This window comes from Lethenteron reissneri, chromosome 23, assembly GCF_015708825.2.
Source record: "Lethenteron reissneri isolate LAM-NWPU_2019-01 chromosome 23, ASM1570882v1, whole genome shotgun sequence".
In the NCBI taxonomy this organism is placed as follows: domain Eukaryota; kingdom Metazoa; phylum Chordata; class Hyperoartia; order Petromyzontiformes; family Petromyzontidae; genus Lethenteron; species Lethenteron reissneri.
In genome coordinates, this window is record NC_083801.1 from 4730547 (window position 1) to 4756918 (window position 26372).

Here is a 26372-nt window from a genome sequence, read left to right on the forward strand (position 1 = left end):
CTGTCTCCCCGACAGACCTGTTCTCCACCTGAGGACGGCTGCTTGCGTTGTGGCCGAAACGTCGTGAGAATTATTTTATTATGTTTTATTTTTATTATTTTATTACTTCCCTTCTACGTGACTTTACCGAAAGAACCAAGAAGATGAATCCCTGCAGTCACGAAAGCTTTAAATCGAAACCTACGCATACCATACGAGACACAAAAATGTACAATACGAAAAAAAGAGACATCTTACTTTGTAGCTCATGCTAAAAATAAATCGCGCCGATGCCGCTTGAGTGAGGTTGACAAAAGAGAAGCACATTTTAGAAATTGAACTTGTATTTTCTGACAAAATGCAATGCAATCATTCCGCCCACGAGCTTCGTTCAGGATACCATGAAGCACTCTCCAGCATGACAGACGCGGATCTACTTCACCCGTTTAAGGCCTTCTCCTTGAGACAGAGGCAGCCAAGCATTTACACGAAGGTCTAGAGTGGTGTAGAAGCCCCTGAAAGTTAAGGCAATGTACAGAACAGTTACCATGTTAGTCCAACGTTACTGATTTCTTGCTCCAACGAGCAGAGGGCCTTGCTAATCTCACGATTACATTCCTGAGCCAATGGTAGAAAGTCCACATATGTGTGGTGGAGGCCAGTCTATCCGTAGGACAACTAGTGCTGACTTTCCCAAACGAAGTGGTACTCACTTTATCAGCCCCAGAGGGATGATGGGTTCAGGCAACCCCACCCCAAGCGTGATTTGGAGACACAACATTGGGATTGTGTTGCCCGCTCGCTCTCCTGCTGAGCCGCCTGGTTGTGATGACGGTGCGAATTTAGCGTAGAAAAATATTACCATAAAATAGCAATATATCCCTTGTAAGATTGGTATAATGTCAGGGCAAGATGAGTGTTCAATGTGTCTGTGATGCACGACATCAAGTGACACAAAAGGCGTAGAACCCGGCAAAATACTCTAATCACAAGCTGAATTCTGACTGGGCGATCACAATCAATCAGACGTCAACATTAACTGCCACGTTGCACTTAGACTCTCTTTAAACATATCCACTGATACAGTCAAGATTACAAAAATATGACTTTTAACACAACGCACAAACCCCCGTCAAAACACCACCACTGAAAGTAACCGATGCAATCTGTGAACATCTTGGAGACACGCGTCATAGAAGGATGAATAATTTTGTACATCATTTCTGTCGGCAGCGTTTAATATACCAGCAGAGACGACCTGCGCATGTGATACTGTATCGGCATTTCTTCGAACACCATCCTTGATTAGAAAACTAAACTTAAACGGAACGATTTGATTTCATCAGCTAAGGCCCACTGGCTTTTTCAGAAACGACCTGCCCACAAAGGACAGCTCAGCGAAGTGGCTTATCGCGTGGAAATGTTTTGCAGCCAAATACTCTTGAGAGCGTGTTTCTAAACGTGGAAGGGCAAAAAGCCGGAGGACCCGGAGAAAAACCCACGCTACCACGGGGAGAGAGACATGCAGACTCCAAATATACAGGTGCCAGTGGTTAGGATCGCACCCACGACCTCCTGTATACCAGGCGAGGTAGTTAACATCTCGCCACCGTGGCTTTGAAAGGTACAAGCCAGTTACCAACCTGAGTAGAAGCCAGCACACCCAGTCCTATGCTGCGGTCGTGCTCCTGTGAATGTTATATTCATCCAACGTAGCCAATGAGTGTATTTGGAGAGATATAAAATGAGATTTTTTTGTCTGTTTCATACAATTTACTTTGAATGATACAAAAGTATCTCAAAACCCTGTAGAACATAAGTGGACGCGCACTTGGAGGGAAGCAGCAAAGACGGAAGGTTTTTGTTGTTGTTGTTTTGGTAATGTGGTTGAGGGCAGAATGGGTGAAACGGTGGCACCGTAAATGTGCAACGAAGACGCTCTCCACAGGGAAGAGGCCGCTATTTTTGGGCTTTGAAGAAAACTTCGGGTTCAAGCCTTGATGGTGAACAAGGCAAGGGAGGACCGAGACGACGTGAATGATTGTTGAGAGGGAATGCCAGACCAGTGGGGGAGAATAAGCAATCTGCCCCCCGCATTATATGCAGGTTGAGGGGGAGGCGGTGGGGGGGGTGACAGAGGACATTGGTAGGTGGAGGAGAGAGGACAGAACGGGGAGAGAGATGAGAGGGGAGAGGCTGGGAACAGGGCAGTCTATGGAGGATCTTGCAGACTGGATTTTGAGCTTGTGTATAAATATGGAACGTTTCTGTACGAATGAAACAATGATGACCTTTTGGTGTGAGCAAACCCTACAGAGTCAATTGCGACAGAAAATAATCGAGTTGGTCCCGGACTGGATTTTGAGTCAGTGTATAAATGTGAGTACAGTATTGGGGCAATGTGGTTGTGTTTCTTTGTGTGTGTACGAATCAAGTGTAGCGGTTAGCGCTACGCTGCGCTACGAACCCGCTCACGACCAATACCCAGTGACGATTATCTGAACCGATCGTGGGCCTCTCCTAGGTCGACTCGGCCTCAAATGAGTACCTGGTGTGGTGTGTAAACATCGCCACTGGGGAGACAAAGGCGGCCGGGCGTGGTGCTGGTGACCCACCGCCTCGTGTACCGTGCCGCCCTTCACAGGTGCTCGCTAACAGCACTTGCCCCAACAGTCTGTTAAGGCTATACGGGGGATCTTTGCCTTTGTTTCGCACGAACAAAACCGTCACCTTGTGATTTGGGCAAAAAGTGACCGAGTCAATTGTGCTATTCCTTTTTTCCCAGTAAATCACGTGCAGACTCATCCCGAAACTGCCACGCGTCGGGACCCCCTTGCTCCGTCAGCTACAGCACGCCACCAGCTACAGCAAGCCGTCAGCTACAGCAAGCCGTCAGCTACAGCACGCCGTCAGCTACAGCATGGTGCTGTGTGTGTCCCCCTCGCTGGCCGCTCTGAACTGCGCGCTGGGCAGCGACTTGAGGTACTCGATGTGACGCCGGGCGTCCTCCTGGTTGGTGCGCACGTAGTACGCGATGTAGGCGACCACCATGGCGAACCAGCCGAACATGGTGACGAGCATGGCCACGTCGGTGGTCTTGCGCGGCATGTTGCAGAAGTTCATCTTCTCCATCACCTCGAAGAAGGGCCTCCCGCGTGCGCTCTCCACCACGGCCGTGGCGCACAGCACCCCGTTGGCGGTGCGCGCGTCCACGTCCAGCACGGCGAACAGCTCCTGCAGCTGGCAGCCGCAGTGCAGCGGGTTCCCGTCCAGGCGCACGCGCGCCTTCAGCTGCTTCAGCTCCCGGGGCAGGCCGAGCAGTCGGTTGGCGGACAGGTCGAGGAAGGTGATGCCCTCGGGAAAGGCGGCGGCGCTCACGCTCTGGATGACGTTTCCCGACAGGTTCATCTCGCGCAGCTGCAGCAGGCCCTGGAAGAGGCCGGCGGGCAGCGCGCCGATGCGGTTGCCGTCGAGCAGGAGCACGGCGGTGTCTGCGGGCAGCTCGTGGGGCACGTGGCTGAGGCCCGCGCGGCTGCAGCTGACCGTCCTCTGCGCGTTCGCTCCCAGCGTGCAGTTGCAGGCGGCGGGGCACGGCGGGGAGCCATGCAGCGGGGAGGAGAGGGCCCACAGCAGCAGGTGGGCTTGCCACGCGAGCAACGGCCACGCCGTTAGCCGCAGCATGCTCCTCCTCCTCCTCCTGGCTATCACCACATCGGGCACCTTCCTCCTCCACTGCCGCCGCTGCCGCCGCTGCCGCGCTCTGTGTGTGTGGCCCGCGACGCTTTGCAGAGAGGGTTTGTCGCGTTCACAGCGAGGCCATCCAGGAGGGCTCCTCGTCACAGGCAACTGCGTGGGGACATGAAGGGCGCGGGTCACGTGGCCACGTCGGCTGCAAGCTCTGGGCACCGTCGCAGCGAATGGACATGTTGCATTTGCGAAGCTTAAGCTTGACTTTGCATTTCATGAGAATTTGAAATGTTGAATGTTTAGAAGCTTTCGGCAAAAATTTTAATAATTTCTTGTTTTTTTTTCAATTATACTGTACAAATCATACTTTTTGATACGATATTTGAGTGTTAGCCACGAACCAATAATGCAATTTTTGAATTGTAACTCACGGTACATGTGTAGGGGTGTTAAAGAGAGGGCCCGTTATGCATGGCAGCCTATGGAAAACAAACACAGTGGGCGGGGCTACGTAAGTGCACGAGCAAGTGCCCTCTACGACGTCCGAGCCAGACACCCTGGGGGGGGCTGGTTCGAACGTTATGATCCCCCGGGGCCCCACCCCTCAGGGAGGGGTTGGGTATAAAAGGGGATGTTTCAAAGGGCTCGGCAGTTATGTTTAAGCTAAGGGAAGAAGACTGAAGACGTCTTAGATAGAGCCCTGGACTCCCCTAGTTCGATGTCCTTTTCAGGGCCAGACAGGACTGAGCCAGCGGCGTGGTCCCGAAAGCCAGAGCCGGTGTTCTTGTAAGAGCTGGTCTGGGACTCCGGGTACCGGGCCCGACTTACCAGTGTCGGGCCAGTTAGCCTCCCCTAGCCCATTAGTGGAGGATTCGGGGCTAGGACAGAGTTAGCTAGGGGTGTATCCCGAGTTATACGGGTGAGGGGGCCGATACCCCCTCGAGTGTGTATATGCCCACTGTCGTATTGTGAAATAAATATACGTGTGCCTCAACCTCGGCGTCAAGCGTCTTCACCGGTACTTCACATGGATCGACACAAAGCCTCAACACATGAATACATTCAGAGAAACTGCCTGAATACAAAGAACCAAAAAACATGACACTGTACTTTTTTTTAGTATCATCGATACAAATGCGATTACGTGGGGCTATGATTAGTCTGTGTAATATAATCACCGTCACGTGCATTACAGTCAAAATGTCAAAAGCGCTTCTGATTAACGAGCATGGCGTAGTGTGCTTCTTGGGGGCTCAGGGAGGTAAGCGGAAGGCGAGGCAGCTGTTTGTTATCGGTTTGTGTGCTGTGGTCATCATAACCTGGACCGGTGCATTCTTACTTTTTCTATCGGTTAAAAATATCTCGAGTTGAACGAAACCAAAGCTAAAATCTGCTACATTTGCAACATCAAACATCCTCTGAATAAAGCCACCAGTTTTGGGGTTGCTTCTTCAACATTTCTGACGGATAAAATGGGGAGGAAAGGGCAGCTATGAAGTGAGATTTGTGTTCGATATAATATAAATTGAATTATATATTTTTAAATAAAAGTATCTCGAAAGACCTGTACAATATAATTGGACATTCACGTTGAAAGAACCAGCAAAGGGCACAGTACCGGACAATGAAGACACTTCACAGAGAGGAGACATTTATCCTCAGGCTTTTGAAGAAAAGTCAGGCTTTTGAAGAAGCCTTCCCTTCAGTCTTGGCGATGTGAATGATTGTTGAGAGGGAATGCCAGACCAGGCGGGGAGGGGGTGACAAAAACAACCTTCGCTGGTGGAGTAGAGAGAGACCATAACGGAGGAGTGAGATGAGAGGGGGAGAGGCGGGCGATGTCGCCGTCTATGAAGAATCTTGCAGACTGGATTGTGAGTTTGTGTATGAATGCGGGATGTCTCTGCACGAATAAAACCATAACCTCGCTATTTGAGCAAACCCCACAGAGTCAATTGTGACAGAACATATTCCACTTGGTGCCGGACTGGATTTTGAGTCAGTGTATGAATACAGTATTGGGGTGATGCGGTTGTGTTAAATGGCGTGTGTGTTCGTACGAATAAAAGCATCATCTTGTGATTTGGGCAAACCCTATTGAGCCAATTGTGCTATTGTTTCGTACATCACGTATAGACCAATTCTAAGACTGCCACGGATGTAGACCCAGCTTGAGAGCTACAGCCTGATTCTAGATTTGAAGCTTTCGTGACTGCAAGGATTCATATTCTTAGGTTTTTTCGGTAAAGTCACGTAGGTAAAAAATTAAATTAATAAAAGTAAAATAAAATAAAAATAAAATAAAAATCACGACGTTTCGGAGGCAACACAAGCTTCCGTCTTCATGTGGAACCGTCACAGCACGCTTGCTGTATCAAGTAAACTTATTTTACTTTTATTAATTTTAATTTTTTACCTTCGTGACTTTACCGAAAAAACCTAAGAATAGCTACAGCCTGGTGCTGTGGGTTTCCCCTTCTTGGTGGCTGCTCCGAACCGCGCGCTGAGCAGCGACTTGGGGTACTCAACGTGATGGACCGGTGTGTGTCCCCCGCTTCTAAATCCTGACAGCTTGTGGACATTTCTCCTCTGTGGCCTCACCAACACCTCGCTTTCAGATTCCAATAGATCTACTCTGCTGACAAAGACAAAGATCCCCGCCAGTATAGCCTCCACGAATGCTACCACCAGACTACTCACCAGCACCATCACCCAGATGTTCAGATTCCTCCACTAACTCCCAATCAAGTCCCACATAAAGTCACTTCCATCTTTAATACCTTCAACGGAGCCAACCCTAGCTATATTTTCCCCTCCGATCTCGCACCCTCATTCCTCCACGTTCTTTCTGCTCCAGAACCCAATGCCTAGTTTCAAACCCTCCAGTGAGCCTGCCGTAAATGGGAGTTCGATCTGTCCTTGTCTGCAGCTGCCTCCATTGTCTTGAATACCTTAGCCCCGTGGCATCTACGATACGTATGTATGTACGTATACGGAGAGGGCTTCAGTCGTTGCACCGGTACAGAGACAGTCAGAGTGGCAACACGGCTAGATTCATCTGGATGATAGGACAGCATGCCCAACTCCCGAGCAGTAACTCTAGGAAACTGATGCGTGGGACCGGCAGTAATTAAAGGCCTCACGATTCGATGTGAAAACGTCCGGAGGTGAAATTACCACGGTTAGAGAGAAAGTGCATCTTCTTGGGGGAGATGTTTCCTCGCCAATAACTGTCGGATCGAAGTTGGAAAGAAGACCTGATCACGTGGCTTTTTCTGGCGGTGGGTTTGCTGTCATTTCCTCGCACCTCCGATTAGCACGGTTGGCTACGAACGGTGCAAAAAAAATTCAACATACAGACATTCAATGCCACCGCAAATCTATTTCACGTTATTGTCCATGACATGGCTGTTTTCACACTGCGACCGTTTAGTCCTTCGCAGCCCTATTAAATAATGTCTAATGTAAAGTACTTATTCTCTGTTAATGCCCCAACCACCTGGAAAACCGTTGCTGTTTACTCTTTCATCTTAATCACAATTTCATATTAGGCCGTCGATTTTTAAAAATCATAACTTCACTTGGAATTGGATTTGATGTGTATCGTTGTCTGCTTATATAATATTACATAATATTATTATATAATATTATATAATAATTTTTGCTTTCTTTTCTTGGATTTTCTGTTTGCACATAGTCACTTTAATATATTTTCTTGTTCATGTTTTTGTTTTCTGTTTGTTGCGGTTGCAACCGATTCAAGAGCCGAATGGCTCACAGGGCTATACCTAATACATGAATTTGAACTTGAATAGTACAAAGGCCAGCCTATATTACTACGATGAGCCAAGAATGTCTGTTTGTGTGTAACGCGGGTGACGTCACTCCACGTCGACCAGCCCCCCTCATTAATAATCATGAACAGGTGACATCCTCCACGTGCCCCCCCCCTCATTTATAATCATGAGCGTTTGACGTCACTCCATATGGAGAACCCCCTCCCCTCATTATAATAATTAGCGGCTGACGTCACTCCAATGGGGGGCGAGGCGCCTCCTCCCCCCATCCTCAGCGCCAACTTACAACCCTCACTACAAAGGCAGAACCCTGACGTCACGTGATCTCCGTCACGTGATCTCCGTAGCGCTGTTGAGACATCAAAGTAAAAAGGACGTCATGATGAACAAGGGATTATAACCTTAAAATGAAATAGGTCTGTGTCACCGCGCCCTTACAAATTGCACACGAATGGATGCAATGGATATATCATGTCGCGGTCTGATTTTCGCTTGAATGTTTCAGATTTACTGCAATACGCCCGTTCTTGGACGGGCTATAGGCTAGTCTCTTAAATGCTTGTGTATGTATCTAGCCAACCGTGCTAATCGGAGGTGTTTATATAACTTTATTGTAATTGTACGATAAGCAGTCTAAAATAATCTAACCAAGGCGACTTTCACCATGGGAAATGTATTATATAACATTGCTTTACATCTCTGCATGATAATTATCAACGTCTCACATGACGACACAGTTGATTTAGCTCCGATTCCTTTCTGCTCCATTGCCGTCCTTTATTTCACTTTACTGCTCTGTGCGTTTAGTTTCTCGTCCTTCCCCCGCACCTCCGATTACCGCTGTCGGCTACGTACGGTGCGAAAGAAGTTCCACATGCACACTTGTTATGCTCGTTTCAATTTGGTTGACCTGAAACATTTCTCGCAAACGTCACTCATCCAGGCGTCCGGAGCTGTCGCCTGGCTAAACAAAATCGACGCGAAACTTTTAGTCTCGTGAGCAACTGTCCACTCTTACTCATTCCCCAGGAGATGTCACCACGTCTTAAATTGCTACTCCTTTAAAAAAAATGTTTTTTTGTTAAATCCCCTTTCGTGCTCTCGTCTGATCTTGCATACGGCCAGATGTCCCGGGACTAAAAGCCGAAGTCCACGGTCTGCTGGCCACAACGAGAGAGCTTCAGGAGAGAGTTCAAGCGGCGTTGATGCTCCTCCTCCTCCTCCTTCGTTAAAGGAGCGAGGGTGGGAGAACGGTGGCCTTCTATAAACTAATAAAACATATTTTACCAGGTAAGGCCCAGTGTCTCTTTTTTCAGAAGCGAATCGCTTGGCCACAAATGATAGCTTAACGAAGTGGCTCAACATGTGGGCATTTATAGCAATAATTCTAGATTTGAAGCTTTCGTGACTGCAAGGATTCATATTCTAAGGTTTTCGGTAAAGTCACGTAGGTAAAAAAATTAATTACCTACGTGAAAATTTTTACCTACGTGACTTTACCGAAAACCTTAGAATATCTATAGCAATAGTCAAACACTATAAACGTCTCAATGGTGGCCTCACCTTTCTCGTGTTATCGTGTCACCTCAAACGCGACAAATGCTGTCACCAAGCCGAGAAAGACATCGTTCATTCGAATGCAGATATGATTTATTGCTTAGAAACATATTTGCTGTACTTCATACCGAGTTTTCTTTGCTTTTGGACAGACCGGATTGTTTACATTTCAAGTCAATGTTGATATTTCGCTGCATCTATTTTATTTCTTGACGGCGCATTTTTGTTGCATTGATTTTATGCGGCTTCGGTTTTTCCCTCGCGATGTTACTTCGTTTAATGCATTGTGTGATTTGTTTTATATTCTTATCTGGCCCCGGTGCTTTGTGAAAAAGAGTTTACCCTTTGGGTTAACCGAAATGTCAAACCTTTCCACTCTGCCGCCACGGTGAGCGGCTTACGTACTGGCGGGGATTGCTTGATTCTGTGAGAGTTTGCGAGGGAACTGGTCAGCCAATTTTCGGTAGCCCAAATTTGCCTGGGCCTAACTCTGGCCATTGATTGTCATCCGATCCGTAGGTTTGTGTTGATTTACTGAAAATGACTCAGGGCTGAGGGCGTTCGTGAATTGTATTGAGTGGTGTATTGAGATGCTCTGCGTTCATGCTTGCACACTCGGTGCGTTGGTTGGTTGAGCCTCGGGAATTTGCTGGGTCGTGACATTCTGGGCTATGATTTATGTATTTTACCTGTATGCAAGCAGTTTTAATTTTTTTTAAAGCAAAATTTACGATCTGACGTCTGCAGCTGTTAGATGACACTGGTCAACAAAAAAAAACATTTTTTTCTGGCCTGGACTTTTGCAGCTGTTCTAGACTAATTTCAGGGTGCTGATTCCAAATCTGATCTCAGATTTGCTTTATCACATCTCATTTTTATGCTATCGGCATACCCCATTTTCATTGATTTTACCCGAAATTAACTCTGTCACTTGTGATTGCAAGTTGTTGCGAGTCAGTGACTGCTTCAGTGTTAAAATATGGTACTGTATTTTTAGGAGAGTGTGTTTATAATATCATTGTATGTACATATCCACATTTATTTAACATTTTTCTTCTGCAGTTTTTATTGAAAATGCAATATTTGATATCTCAAATACCTGATGTGATAGACAAAAACTGATGCCAGATTTGGAATCAGCACCGTTGGAATACCTTATGCCAGAAAAAGTGTGTTGACCAGTGTAATCATGCTTGGGCAATTGCTGAGCTCTGAGTTTGTTTGGTGGTTTCATTTTCGGCCAGATTTCCTTTATTCCAGAACGCTGTTGTTTATCTAATGTATCGCAAAGATCCTCGTAACCTGTATGATTGCCAAGTGACTTGAGATGCGGTTGGATTTTTGTCACTGCGAAGTGACACTGTGATATTGCAGCGTTCAGCGGTGCTGTCGTAAGCAATGCAAACAAGTCAGACTGCGTTTCGGAAGCGGAAAGCTACGCTATCAGGAGTTTAATTTGACAATGAATGTTGCTGCTGCTGCTGCTGCTGCATCTCTCCATTTGCAACTGCACCATCTAAATTCATCTCGCCTAGGTGGGTATGTTGCATGCGCCTCTTGTTCTGCATTTAGAGTGGGTGCATTTACAAAGGGGGGATCTTTCACCATCCCTCCCCAAATTTAACCCTTTTGCCACGATGCTCATCAACAGCACGTGTCTCTGTGTCCAGTACGTACTCTGCTTGTCAATGACGGACCTCTGGTTTCACGGCCATAAAGTGTGGGATTCTATCCTCAAGTCAATCAGAGTGTGTCACTGTTTTTAAGTAACATCTAAACAATTTTTCGATTTAAAGCTTTCGTGACTGCAGGGATTCATCTTCTTGGTTCTTTCGGTAAAGTTACGTAGAAGGGAAGTAATAAAATAATAAAAATAATAAAAATAAAACATAATAAAATAATGTTTTATTTGTATTATTTTATTACTTCCCTTCTACGTGACTTTACCGAAAGAACCAAGAAGAACATCTAAACAGTTATCTTTCTCGTATTTATGTTTTATTGGTGCTTGTTCCAGTTTTGATCACGTTGCGAATGAATTATTTTATTCGTTTTCAAGTTAATCTTTAATTTCATTGTGAAGTTCCACGGAATGACTTGTACACGCATTTATGGCGTGCGATATTTCGCATCAAGAAGCTCACTCGTACATACTCGTAGATATGTTAATGGCAGTAATTCAATTCATCGTCGTCAAGTGGCAACCCACGATTAATGAAAACCGCTCACAATTAAACACGCAGGCTTCCCAAACACGTGTAGAAGCCGCTCTTACGTGAATGTCAATGAGGGTGATTTGTTGATTCAACGGCAGTGGACGTATTTCAACTGGGGAAGAGCAGTTCCAGACATCATTCTCCCTGGTCCCCGAAAGGTCAACTCCTCATGTCGGTCAATAACTCACGTCCACGAGCAAACACGATTACGCACACTGCACGGATGCATTCACGAGCAAATATGGTGCACTACGCAAGTATGACCTGAAGAACTCGGCGTTTTAGATCGTGAGAACTGGACACATCGGTTGAAGTGGCACACTTGGAGGTGGGGTTTGGTTGACCAGGCGCTCGTAGGTTCGATCCCGAGCCTGACGCCTGCTGCTGTATATTTGGAGTTTGCATCTCTCTCTCTCTCTCATCATCATCACGGTGGATAGGAGATGTTAACTACCTCGTCTGGTATACAGGAGGTCGTGGGTTCGATCCCGACCCTGACGCCTGCTGCTGTATATTTGGAGTTTGCGTGTCTCTCTCTCTCTCATCATCATCACGGTGGCTAGGAGATGTTAACTACCTCGCCTGGTACGCAGGAGCTCGTAGGTTCAATCCCGACCCTGACGCCTGCTGCTGAATATTTGGAGTTTTCATGGCTCTCTCCCCATGGCCGCGTGGATTGTTTTTCGGGTCTTCCGTTTCTTTTCCCTCCACATTTAGAATCAACGCGCGTTCAGAGTATTTGGCTGCTTTAAATGTCCACGTGATAAGTAAGCCACTTCATTGAGCGACCATTTGTGTGACCAGGTCACTTCTGAAAAAAGAGCCTTATCTGGTAAAATAATAAAAAATATATAGTTTAGCTTCGTTTCTTCTCCATGAGAAGTTACTCAAATGAGAATTGGCCATCAATCCCAAACCATTGCTTTCTCAAAATACACCATTTGAGATAGGGTACAGTGCTACTCATCTTATCTGCATTGCCGTGGGGGTGGTTTGTTTGTGGATGATCAATGTCACAGATGAGAGGCGATCGCATCCTATTATGCAAGAAAACAACTCGTCTTATCCGTGAATTTGTGGATAGTAGAATGGCTTTGCCCCGTGACAAGTGGCTAAATAGAGAGCTAAGGATGAGGTGCCGTGCAGCAGTGTATAATGTAGCGTAGTAGGGGAGTGTGCCTTGCCTCACAGCTGCGTTTCAAATGTATTTTGTTTAACAAGGTGAAACCAGGATGAGTCTCATTTGCACGAGTGACCTGGGGCATTAGTATGACAGAAAAGGGGTAGGGGGGGGGTTGGGGGGGGGGCAATGATTGCGATGCATTACCACCAATTAAATAATTTGCAGATAATTTTCGAATTTGGCCAATTTCAAGCACACAATGGCACACGATGTCAGGGCATCTCCCGAACGTCCACTGTGAAGCAGATGGTGGCGGATTCAAATGGGTGTTACACACACGCTGCAGTATTAACCAGGGTGGTCGCTGAGTTCGAACCGCGAAACTAAAAACGACTATATTAAAACGATGTTTCATTTTACCCGGTAAGGTCCACTGAGCTATAGAGCTCTTTTTCAAAAGCGAGTTGGCCACAAATGATACCTCAATGAAGTGGCTTATCACGTGCAAATGTATGGCAGCCAAAAGCTCTCAACGCGTGTTTCTAAATTTGGAGGGAAAAACCGGAGGGCACTGAGAAAAATCCAACGCGGCCACGGGAAGAGAGAGACGCACAAACTCCAAAAACACGGCAGGCGTCAGGGTCGGTATCGAAACCACGACCTCCTGCGTACCAGGCGAGGTAGTTAACATCTCCTAGCCACCGTGATGATGATGAGAGAGAGACACACACAACACTCCAAATATACAGCAGCAGGCGTCAGAGTCGGTATCGAACCCATGACCTCCTGCATACCGGACGAGGTAGTTAACGTCTCCTAGCCAGTTTAACACGTAGGCTTTCGCGACCAATGTTATTCATAATCAACGTTTTTGGGTTTAGATCGCGTTTATTTATAAATGTGTCGTAACCCTCCACCACCCGACACGGCCAATCAGTAAAAAAGTGTCACGTTGACAAAGACAAATAGTTCACTGCTTTAGCCCACCGGTGTGTTGAAGCCACAACATTTACAATTTGAGTACGACGTTTCGCTGGTAATTGCAACCAGCATCATCGGGCAATTCGCCAGAATGGTGAGGCTCTGCTGTCTCCCGTTCTTATATAGAGCAGCAGCAGGGTGACGTCATCATTAACTCATTAACTCATCAGGTGCCAAGATTCAAGGGGGGAGTGATTGTAATTATATACTAGATTAGTAATCAGGCTATTGTTACGATGCGAGTTGTAGATTAGTAATCATTTGGAATGTGTTTTATTGTGATTATGCTACATTAGTAATCAGTTAGTGGTTGTTTCCCTTATAAGTAATTGTAATGTATCTTATTTAATAATACGCTTTCAGGCCGCACTAAGCCTGTAGCTGTCTGAGCGATTAAAGTTATTTCTGTTTCTCTCAATTTCAATTGATTCTCTAATTAGTCTTTGCCAGTAGTAACTAGTTTTACACAACACTTCCACGTTGTCAAAATCAATTGAGTGTCCCTGTTGGCATGCATGTTCTGCTACTGCCGACAGTTGTGTTTGTGATAGTTTAATATTTCTCTGGTGTTCTTTTAGTCTTACACTAACGTTACGCCCTGTCTGTCCAATATAGCATCTGCCACATACACAATTAATCCGATATACACCTTCTGTTGATAATTTAGGTAATTCGTCTTTAGTGCACGTTACTAGTTGTTGAATTTTGTGTACTGTACCAAATCTTACTGTAATGTTTTGCTTTTGCAAAACACGGGCTAATTTATCAGTTACTCCTGAGATAAATGGTATTTTTATTGTTTTAATAATCTGATCGCTTTCAGCAGTGTTGCTTTGCGATCGTGATTTGGCTTTTAGTGCTCTGTTAATTTGAGCATTATTGTAGCCATTCTGTCTTAGTGCTTCTTTAACATGTTTAATCTCTCTCACTAGACTTTCACCATCTGACACTGTTTTAGCCCGATGTATGAGCGTCTTGATAAGAGAGGATTTCTGAGCTGGGTGATGATGCGAATCTGCATTCAGATAGCATCAGTGTGCGTTGGCTTTCTGTAAACGCTGTGTGTTATTTTACCGTTTGGGCCATGCCCAAGTAAAATATCCAGGAACGGGATATGAATCTCCTAGCCGCCGTGATAATGATGCGAGAGAGAGAGAGACACGCAAATTCCAAATATACAGCAGCAGGCGTCAGGGTCGGTATCGAACCCACGACCTCCTGCGTACCGGACGAGGTAGTTAACATCTCCTAACCGCCGTTCCCGCATCAAGCGGCGAAGGCGCAACCTCTAGGCCTGATTAGGTGATCTCAGCGGTGGTGGCGGCGGCGGCGGTGGTGGATGACAGGGAAGATATCTATCGTAGATAAAATAACTAAAATAACCGTTCTGCCTCAGCACCTTTCCAGCTCTTTTTCTCCTGATGAGATTGCTTGTGTTGCGATGGAAACGTCGTAGTTTCTTGTAATGTTTTTGTTATTTTCTTTGAACCTATCTACGTGACTTTACCGAAAGACCCAAGAAGATGAATTTCTGCAGTCGCGAAAGCTCTAAGTCAACATCCATCATCCCCCAATGGCCAAATCAGACCCACAAGAATCGCAAATTAAGGAATGAGGCTGAACATTTGAAGCCAAATCGGTGTTAGATTTTCTTCACGAAAGTGACAGAATTGCTTTTCAGAAAATATTCCCATTCGTAGAAAAGAAAAGTACCCACAAATGGTGACCCTAAGGCAGTTGTGGTAACTCCACTGATCTATGACGTGCCCAGTAAATCCATTGACCAAAACGTTATCGTAATGACCTGAGATGTGGGTTTGGACTAAACTGATGCCCAAATCTCTTCTCTGTGTCGCGCCTCTGTAAGAACACCACTCACTCACTCACCCACTCACAGACAAAGATCCCCCGTATAGGCTTAACAAGAGCTGTTGGCGAGCACCTATGAAGGCCGGCACGGCACACGAGGGGGTGGACACCACAACACCTGGCCGATGTTTACACATCGCACCGGGTTCTCATTTGACGCTGAGTCGGCATAGGAGATGCCCAGGACCGGTTCAGATAATCGTCACTGGTATTGGCCGTGGGCGGGATTCGAACTCGGGTCACCTGGTTTGGAACGCAGTGCGCTAACCATAGCACTACCATCGATTCGACCCACTCACTCACTCACCCACTGACCCACCCATCCACTAACCCACCCACTCACTCACCCACTCACTCACCCACTCACCCACTGACCCACCCACCCATCCACCCACTCACTCACCCACTCACTCACTCACTCACTCACCCACTGACCCACCCACCCATCCACCCACTCACTCACTCACCCACTCACTCACTCACCCACCCATTCACCCACTCACCCACCCATTCACCCACTCACTCACCCACCCACTCACCCACTCACTCACTCACCCACCCATTCACCCACTCACCCACCCATTCACCCACTCACTCACCCACCCACTCACCCACTCACCCACTCACCCACTCACCCACCCACTCACCCACTCACCCACCCACTCACCCACTCACCCACCCACCCACCCACTCACCCACTCACCCACCCACTCACCCACTCACTCACCCACCCACCCACCCACTCACCCACCCACTCACCCACTCACCCACCCACCCACTCACCCACTCACCCGCTCACCCGCCCACCCACCCACCCGCTCACCCACTCACCCACTCACCCACCCACCCACTCACTCACTCACCCACCCACTCACCCACTCACCCACCCACTCACCCACCCACTCACCCACCCACCCACTCACCCACCCACTCACCAACCCACCCACTCACCTACCCACCCACTCACCCACCCAGCAGGTGTTGCTATTCACCCTCCCCAGTCAGTGCATTGCAGTATCGCGATTCGGGCGACGGGATAATTGAATGATGTATTGTTGTAACGTGGTTTCTGCTAACGTCTCGTTTGTACTGTTTCTCGCTTCTTGCATCGTGTCTGCAACTGTTACGAGCTCTTCTAGACAAATGCCATTTTTATCCACAACATTCGCATACACCGGAACAACGCCACTTACAAACTCGATTCGCTGTGCGTCTTATGAGCCCTAATAATAATAATCATCATCATCATCGGTATTAATGTAGTCACTGCTGCATCACCGTTTGGGCCACGTGAACCAAGAAGTTTGGCTCGCATCGTAAACACGGCCTACTGCCGCTGCCATCATCGGGGTCGTCTTCCCCGCATGGATGCCTCCGTATCCCTTGGGCTGCCATTCCATCACTCGCCTTCGTCCGTCGGCTACCGTCCGTTCGAACGAAAGTCGTCCTGCCACACTTCCACCAACTCCATCTATGTCCCGTTGCATCTGCCCGACAGAGCATCCATCGTGGAGCCCACTTGCTCTACAACATTTACAGTTTTTGCATATACAATAAAACCTTGGATTGCGAGCATAATTCGTTCCGGAAACTTGTTTGTAATCCAAAGCACTCGTATATCAAAGCACTCGTATATCAGTTGTGATCACGTGACGCTCGGCAGACAAAGCGTATACACGTACTACTCGTATTGCAAGACCTCGCTCGTTCATTAAATTAATATTTATTTTAAAAATTTTGCTCGTCTTGCAAAACACTCGCAGACCAAGTTACTCGCAATCCAAGGTTTTACTGTATATTTTTTTTATATAAATATAAACCCCCATTATTCTGTTACGTATCATGATACGTAGGGGCGACACGCTGGCGAGATGTTAGCTACCTCGCCTGATACGCAGGAGGTCCGTGGGTTTGATCTCGAACCCTGACACGTGCTGTATATTTCTAGTTTGCGTGTCTCTCTCTATCTCATCATCGTCACGGTGGCTAGGAGATGTTAACTGCCTCGCCTGGCATGCAGGAGGTCGTGGGTTCGACCCCGAACCCTGACACGTGCTGTATATTTGGAGTTAACGCGTGAATTTGTGTCCGGCATCCTCCAATGTTTCCCCACCCAGCCCCACACCACCCCCTCGACATTCACAAACGTGCGCTCGGCAATATTTGACCACCGCTCGACATGTCCACGTGTGACGAGACGTTTCGTGCCGGAGCCATCGACCAATTCGCCGGTGGGCCACGTCGCTTCTGAACAAAGGGGGCTTGCGTATGCTAGATTGGAAGCTTTCATGACTGCAAGGATTCATACTCTGAGGTTTTTTCGGTAAACTTACGTAGGAAAAAATACAAAAATTTATACTAATAAAATAATAATAATAAAACAATATAAATCAATTAAATCACGATTTAAATTAAATGTGTTATTATTTAAATAAATATAATTCTAGATTTGAAGCTTTCGTGACTGCAAGGATTCATACTCTTAGGTTTTTTGGGGTAAAGTCACGTAGGAAAAAATAAAAAAATAGAAAAATTAATACTAATAAGTAAATAAAAAAATATTAATCTTTATTTAAATAATGATAAAAATAAAATAATAAATCACGACTTTTCGGAGGCAACACAAGTCTCCGTCATCAGGTGGGACCGTCACAGCCAGATGTACTGTCTTTTTGGTTCTTTCGGTAAAGTCACGTAGAAGGGAAGTAATACAATAATACAAATAAAACATAATAAAATAATTCTCACGACGTTTCGGCCACAACGCAAGCAGCCGTCCTCAGGTGAAGAACAGATTTACTGTCTCAAGTGAGGCTTAGTACGCGTAGCTCGTTGGGGGCTCACCCGGCGAAATGAGACGTAACAACTCGTTTAGTTTGATATCATTCGACACGACGGAGGTCTTCTGCCTTGCGTGGACGCTACTAAAGGTGGTGCCGGTGCTGTTGCTTCTTGAGCAGAAATATTCGACCAGTGTACATAAGCCGCACTCATACAATAGGATTCTAGTGAGAAGGAAAAAAAACACATTTTTAATGTCGCAGCCTCTACACGTCTCGCACCAGCGTGGGCACGCGTCTTCCATATCGTATCGCTCTCTCCTCTCTCAGTAAGAAACATTCAATCGGCCTGTCTGAGAATCGAAGGGCATCGTCACGCAATCATCAGCGTGGGGGTTGTCTACGAATGTGGAACGCGCTGCGTGCCCCATCGGCGTGTTTCGCATCCTCCGTCCTCGGTGTTGTGAGATGCACAGAAGTTTGGCGTGTCAGTGACACAGTGAGTCAGTGACACAGTGAGTGACACAGTGAGTCAGTGACACGGTGAGTCAGTGACACAGTGAGTCAGTGTCACAGTGAGTGACACGGTGAGTCAGTGACACAGTGAGTCAGTGACACAGTGAGTCAGTGACACAGTGAGTCAGTGACACAGTGAGTGACACAGTGAGTCAGTGACACGGTGAGTCAGTGACACAGTGAGTGACACAGTGAGTGACACAGTGAGTGACACAGTGAGTCAGTGTCACAGTGAGGTAGTGACACAGTCAGTGTCACAGTGAGTCAGTGACACGGTGAGTGACACAGTGAGTCAGTGACACAGTGAGTCAGTGACATAGTGAGTCAGTGACACAGTGAGTGACACAGTGAGTCAGTGACACGGTGAGTCAGTGACACAGTGAGTGACACAGTGAGTGACACAGTGAGTCAGTGTCACAGTGAGGTAGTGACACAGTCAGTGTCACAGTGAGTCAGTGACACGGTGAGTGTCACAGTGAGTCAGTGACACAGTGAGTCAGTGACATAGTGAGTCAGTGACACAGTGAGTGACACAGTGAGTCAGTGACACGGTGAGTTAGTGACACAGTGAGTGACACAGTGAGTGACACAGTGAGTGACACAGTGAGTCAGTGTCACAGTGAGGTAGTGACACAGTCAGTGTCACAGTGAGTCAGTGACACGGTGAGTGACACAGTGAGTCAGTGACACAGTGAGTCAGTGACATAGTGAGTCAGTGACACAGTGAGTGACACAGTGAGTCAGTGACACAGCGAGTCAGTGACAGTGAGTGACACAGTGAGTCAGTGACACAGTGGGTCAGTGACACATTCAGTGTCACAGTGAGTCAGTGTCACAGTGAGTCAGTGTCACAGTGAGTGACACAGTGAGTGTCACAGTGAGTGAGTCAGTGACACAGTGAGTCAGTGACACAGTGAGTCAGTGACACAGTGAGTGACACAGTGAGTCAGTGACACGGTGAGTCAGTGACACAGTGAGTGACACAGTGAGTGACACAGTGAGTGACACAGTGAGTCAGTGTCACAGTGAGGTAGTGACACAGTCAGTGTCACAGTGAGTCAGTGACACGGTGAGTGACACAGTGAGTCAGTGACACAGTGAGTCAGTGACATAGTGAGTCAGTGACACAGTGAGTGACACAGTGAGTCAGTGACACGGTGAGTTAGTGACACAGTGAGTGACACAGTGAGTGACACAGTGAGTGACACAGTGAGTCAGTGTCACAGTGAGGTAGTGACACAGTCAGTGTCACAGTGAGTCAGTGACACGGTGAGTGACACAGTGAGTCAGTGACACAGTGAGTCAGTGACATAGTGAGTCAGTGACACAGTGAGTGACACAGTGAGTCAGTGACACAGCGAGTCAGTGACAGTGAGTGACACAGTGAGTCAGTGACACAGTGGGTCAGTGACACATTCAGTGTCACAGTGAGTCAGTGTCACAGTGAGTCAGTGTCACAGTGAGTGACACAGTGAGTGTCACAGTGAGTGAGTCAGTGACACAGTGAGTCAGTGACACAGTGAGTGACACAGTGAGTGAGTCAGTGACACAGTGAGTCAGTGACATAGTGAGGCAGTGACACAGTGAGTGACACAGTGAGTGAGTCAGTGACACAGTAAGTGACACAGTGAGTGAGTCAGTGACACAGTGAGTCAGTGAGTCAGTGAGTCAGTGACACAGTCAGTGTCACAGTGAGTCAGTGTCACAGTGAGTCAGTGTCACAGTGAGTGACACACTGAGTCAGTGACACAGTGAGTCAGTGACACAGTCAGTGTCACAGTGAGTCAGTGACACGGTGAGTCAGTGACACAGTCAGTGTCACAGTGAGTCAGTGACACGGTGAGTCAGTGACACAGTCAGTGTCACAGTGAGTCAGTGACACAGTGAGTCAGTGTCACAGTAAATGACACAGTGAGTCAGTGACACAGTGAGTCAGTGTCACAGTGAGTGACACAGTGAGTGACACAGTGAGTGAGTCAGTGACACAGTGAGTCAGTGACACAGTGAGTCAGTGACACAGTGAGTGACACAGTGAGTGAGTCAGTGACACAGTGAGTGACACAGTGAGTGAGTCAGTGACACAGTGAGTCAGTGAGTCAGTGACACAGTCAGTGTCACAGTGAGTCAGTGTCACAGTGAGTGACACACTGAGTCAGTGACACAGTGAGTCAGTGACACAGTGAGTCAGTGACACAGTCAGTGTCACAGTGAGTCAGTGACACGGTGAGTCAGTGACACAGTCAGTGTCACAGTGAGTCAGTGACACGGTGAGTCAGTGACACAGTCAGTGTCACAGTGAGTCAGTGACACAGTGAGTCAGTGTCACAGTAAATGACACAGTGAGTCAGTGACACAGTGAGTCAGTGTCACAGTGAGTCAGTGTCACAGTGAGTGACACAGTGAGTCAGTGTCACAGTGAGTCAGTGACACAGTGAGGATGAGTCAGTGACACAGTGAGTCAGTGACACAGTGAGGATGAGTCAGTGACACAGTGAGTCAGTGACACAGTGAGGATGAGTCAGTGACACAGTGAGTCAGTGACACAGTGAGGATGAGTCAGTGACACAGTGAGTCAGTGTCACAGTGAGGATGTGACACAGTGAGGATGTGTCAGTGACACAGTGAGTCAGTGTCACAGTGAGTATGAGTCAGTGACACAGTGAGTCAGTGTCACAGTGAGGATGAGTCAGTGTCACAGTGAGTCAGTGACACAGTGAGTCAGTGTCACAGTGAGGATGAGTCAGTGACACAGTGAGTCAGTGTCACAGTCAGTGACACAGTGAGTCAGTGTCACAGTGAGTCAGTGTCACAGTGAGTGACACAGTGAGTCAGTGTCACAGTGAGTGACACAGTGAGTCAGTGTCACAGTGAGTGACACAGTGAGTCAGTGACACAGTGAGTCAGTGTCACAGTGAGTGACACAGTGAGTGACACAGTGAGTCAGTGTCACAGTGAGTCAGTGACACAGTGAGTCAGTGTCACAGTGAGTCAGTGACACAGTGAGTCAGTGTCACAGTGAGTGACACAGTGAGTCAGTGACACAGTGAGTCAGTGACACAGTGAGTCAGTGTCACAGTGAGTCAGTGACACAGTGAGTCAGTGACACAGTGAGGATGAGTCAGTGACACAGTGAGTCAGTGTCACAGTGAGTCAGTGACACAGTGAGGATGTGACACAGTGAGGATGAGTCAGTGTCACAGTGAGGATGAGTCAGTGACACAGTGAGTCAGTGACACAGTGAGGATGTGACACAATGAGGATGAGTCGGTGTCACAGTGAGTCAGTGACACAGTGAGTCAGTGTCACAGTGTGTCAGTGTCACAGTGTGTCAGTGACACAGTGAGTCAGTGTTACAGTGAGTCAGTGACACAGTGAGTCAGTGTCACAGTGAGTGAGTGTCACAGTGAGGAGGAGTCAGTGACACAGTGAGTCAGTGTTACAGTGAGTCAGTGACACAGTGAGTCAGTGACACAGTGAGTGAGTGTCACAGTGAGGATGAGTCAGTGACACAGTGAGTCAGTGTTACAGTGAGTCAGTGACACAGTGAGTCAGTGTCACAGTGAGTGAGTGTCACAGTGAGGATGAGTCAGTGACACAGTGAGTCAGTGTCACAGTGAGTCAGTGTCACAGTGAGTCAGTAACACAGTGAGTCAGTGTCACAGTGAGTCAGTGTCACAGTGAGGATGAGTCAGTGACACAGTGAGTCAGTGACACAGTGAGTCAGTGTCACAGTGAGTCAGTGACACAGTGAGTCAGTGACACAGTGAGTCAGTGTCACAGTGAGGATGAGTCAGTGTCACAGTGAGTCAGTGACACAGTGAGTCAGTGTCACAGTGAGTCAGTGACACAGTGAGGATGAGTCAGTGACACAGTGAGTCAGTTACACAGTGAGTCAGTGACACAGTGAGTCAGTGTCACAGTGAGGATGAGTCAGTGTCACAGTGAGGATGAGTCAGTGTCACAGTGAGTCAGTGACACAGTGAGTCAGTGTCACAGTGAGGATGAGTCAGTGTCACAGTGAGTCAGTGTCACAGTGAGTCAGTGTCACAGTGAGGATGAGTCAGTGACACAGTGAGTCAGTGTCACAGTCAGTGACACAGTGAGTCAGTGTCACAGTGAGTCAGTGTCACAGTGAGGATGAGTCAGTGTAACAGTGAGTCAGTGTCACAGTGAGGATGAGTCAGTGACACAGTGAGTCAGTGTCACAGTGAGTCAGTGTCACAGTGAGGATGAGTCAGTGACACAGTGAGTCAGTGTCACAGTGAGGATGAGTCAGTGTCACAGTGAGTCAGTGACACAGTGAGTCAGTGTCACAGTGAGGATGAGTCAGTGTAACAGTGAGTCAGTGTCACAGTGAGGATGAGTCAGTGTCACAGTGAGTGAGTGACACAGTGAGGATGAGTCAGTGACACAGTGAGTCAGTGTCACAGTGAGGATGAGTCAGTGACACAGTGAGTCACTGTCACAGTGAGGATGAGTCAGTGTAACAGTGAGTCAGTGTCACAGTGAGGATGAGTCAGTGACACAGTGAGTCAGTGTCACAGTGAGTCAGTGTCACAGTGAGGATGAGTCAGTGACACAGTGAGTCAGTGTCACAGTGAGGATGAGTCAGTGTCACAGTGAGTCAGTGACACAGTGAGTCAGTGTCACAGTGAGGATGAGTCAGTGACACTGTGAGTCAGTGTCACAGTGAGGATGAGTCAGTGTCACAGTGAGTCAGTCTCACAGTCAATGTCAGAGTGAGTATGAGTCAGTGTCACAGTGGGTCAGTGTCACAGTGAGTGAGTGTCACAGTGAGTGAGTGTCACAGTGAGTCAGTGTCACAGTGACACAGTGAGTCAGTGACACAGTGAGTCAGTGTCACAGTGAGTGAGTGTCACAGTGAGGATTAGTCAGTGAGGTGTCGCCACTTGCTCACCTCTCCCGGCGAGCACCATCACCACCATCATCACCATCATCACCAACATCATCATCACCATCAACACCAACACCATCAACACCAACATCACCAACACCAACAGGTTGTCGTTGGCTATTCCGCCTCGCTGCTGAACGAAACTCGCCGCTCTCTCACAAAGCCGCCGCCGCCGTCTCGGCGTCAACGCTCCGAGTCGCTCGCTCGAGTCGCGCCGCGTTCCAGGCGACTCGGAGCGACGCTCGCGACCGCCATCGTCCGCATCGCATCGCCGCAGTTGCCCGCAACTTGGCTGACTTGTTGTTGTTGTTGTCGTTGTTGTTGTTGTCGTTGTTGGTGTCCCACCGTAGCGGACGTTGCGCAGCAGCAGCGGCGGCGTCTCTGGGCGCAGTCGAGTGGCGGCGGTGGGTTTCGCGTTTTTTGTGCTACGCAGCGTCTCGCGTGTGAGTGGCTGTGTGTGTGTGTCACTGTCACTGTGTGTGTGTGTGTCACTGTCACTGTGTGTGTGTGTCACTGTCACTGTGTGTGTGTGTCACTGTCACTGTGTGTGTGTGTGTCACTGTCACTGTGTGTGTGTGTGTCACTGTCACTGTGTGTGTGTCACTGTCACTGTGTGTGTGTGTCACTGTCACTGTGTGTGTGTCAGCGTGTGTGTCACTGTGTGTGTGTGTGTGTCACTGTGTGTGTGTCAGCGTGTGTGTCACTGTGTGTGTGTGTGTCAGTATGTGTGTGAGTGTGTCACCGTGTGTGTGAGTGACTGTCACTGTGTGTGTGTCACTGTCACTGTGTGTGTGTCACTGTGTGTGTGTCGCTGTGTGTGAGTGTGTCACCGTGTGTGTGTCAGCGTGTGTGTGTCAGCGTGTGTGTGTGACTGTCACTGTGTGTGTCACTGTCACTGTGTGTGTGGCAGCGTGTGTGTGTGTCACTATGTGTGTGTGTGTCAGCGTGTGTGTGTGTGTCACTGTCACTGTGTGTCACTGTCACTGTGTGTGTGTGTCACTGTGTGTGTGTGTGTGTCAGCGTGCGTGTGTGTGTCACTGTCACTGTGTGTGTGTGTGTCACTGTGTGTGTGTGTGTCACTGTGTGTGTGTGTCACTGCGTGTGTGTGTGTCACTGTGTGTGTGTGTCACTGTGTGTGTGTCACTGCGTGTGTGTGTGTCACTGTGTGTGTGTCACTGTGTGTGTGTGTCACTGTGTGTGTCAGTGAATGTCACTGTGTGTGTGTGCGTGTGTCACTGCGTGTGTGTGTCACTGTGTGTGTGTCACTGTGTGTGTGTCACTGTCACTGTGTGTGTGTGTCACTGTGTGTGTCTGTCAGTGTGTGTGTGTCACTGTGCGTGTCAGCGTGTGTGTGTCACTGTGTGTGTCACTGTGTGTGTCAGCGTGAGTGTGTCACTGTGTGTCAGCGTGTGTGTTGGTCAACGCCGTCCGGCAGCATCGCTCATCCTCACCAAACCACTACACAGAATCATAACCACCACCACCCACCACCCCCCTCCACCACCACCACCCCCTCCACCACCACCACCCCCTCCACCACCACCAGCACCACCCCCATTACCCCCACCACCTACACTCCCCACCACCACCCCCCCCACCACCACCACCCCCATTACCCCCACCACCTACACTCCCCACCACCACCACCCCCCACCACCACCACCCTCCACCACCACCCACCACTACCCTCCACCACCACCCCCTCCACCACCTACCACCACCACTCCCCACCACCACCCACCACAATCACTCCCCACCACCACCCACCACCACCACCACTCCCAACCACCACCACCACTCCCCTCCACCACCACCCCCCTCCACCACCACCCCCCACCACCACCCCCCCACCACCACCACCCTCCACCACCTACACTCCCCTCCACCACCACCACCCCCTCCACCACCACCCACCACCCCCCATCACCCACCACCACCCCCTCCACCACCACCACCCCCTACCACCACTACCCTCCACCACCACCACCCATCCCCTCCACCACCACCCACCCCCACCACCACCACCACCTACCACCACCACCCCCCACCACCACCACCACCACCTACCACCACCACCCCCCACCACCACCACCACCCACCACCACCACCACCCACCACCACCCACCACCACCTACCACCACCACCACCTACCACCACCACCCCCCACCACCACCACCCACCACCCACCACCCACCACCACCCACCACCACCACCACCCACCACCACCACCCACCACCACCACCACCTACCACCACCACTACCCTCCACCACCACCACCCACCCCCTCCACCACCACCCACCCCCACCACCACCACCACCTACCACCACCACCCCCCACCACCACCACCACCACCTACCACCACCACCCCCCACCACCACCACCACCCACCACCACCCACCACCACCTACCACCACCACCACCTACCACCACCACCCCCCACCACCACCCACCACCCACCACCCACCACCACCCACCACCACCCACCACCACCACCACCTACCACCACCACCTACCACCACCACGGCGACTCTTGGGTGTGCGAGCGCCGCGTGTGGCACAGACGCAGCAGCGCACGCCACGAATCACGCGTCTCTCTCTCTCTCTTCTCTCTCTCTCTTCTCTGTCTCTTCTCTCTCATCCCGAGAAGCGAGCGGCTCGCACGGCGACCAAGATCCACGCGCGACATTCAGCCCAACTGGATCACGCCCGGAGACAATCAGGGAAGACGGAATCCCCGATCTCCGCTGCCCCCCACCCACCCACCCCAATCTCCCCTCCGACGCCAGCTCCACTGCACCATGAGCAGCAGCAGCAGGGGGAGGATGACGCCCGTGGTCACGGTGGAGAAGAGCCTCGGGGGGTGGAGGGATGCGAGGAGTGACCGCTGAACGCCAGGCGAACATCATCATCCTCCTCCTCCTCTTCTCTTTATTACGATCAGAGGACACGAG

The 26372-nt window shown here is 48.9% G+C and overlaps 1 protein-coding gene across 1 annotated transcript; it reads right to left on the bottom strand.

The window, feature by feature from the left end:
• Nucleotides 1-383: 383 nt before the first annotated feature.
• LOC133345757 (leucine-rich repeat-containing protein 3-like) lies at nt 384-25980 on the bottom strand. The gene is made up of 3 exons (XM_061556723.1): nt 25935-25980; nt 23424-23801; nt 384-3825 (listed from the first exon to the last, which is right to left on the bottom strand). The coding sequence occupies exon 3, from the start codon at nt 3658-3660 to the stop codon at nt 2893-2895; it is 768 nt and encodes a 255-aa protein (XP_061412707.1). The 5' UTR covers nt 3661-3825; nt 23424-23801; nt 25935-25980; the 3' UTR covers nt 384-2892.
• Between the last annotated feature and the right edge of the window lie 392 nt (nt 25981-26372).

Coding starts and splice junctions, on each gene's coding strand:
- LOC133345757 (XM_061556723.1), bottom strand. CDS start 3,660: ATGCTGCGGCTAACGGCGTGGCCGTTGCTCGCGTGGCAAGCCCACCTG.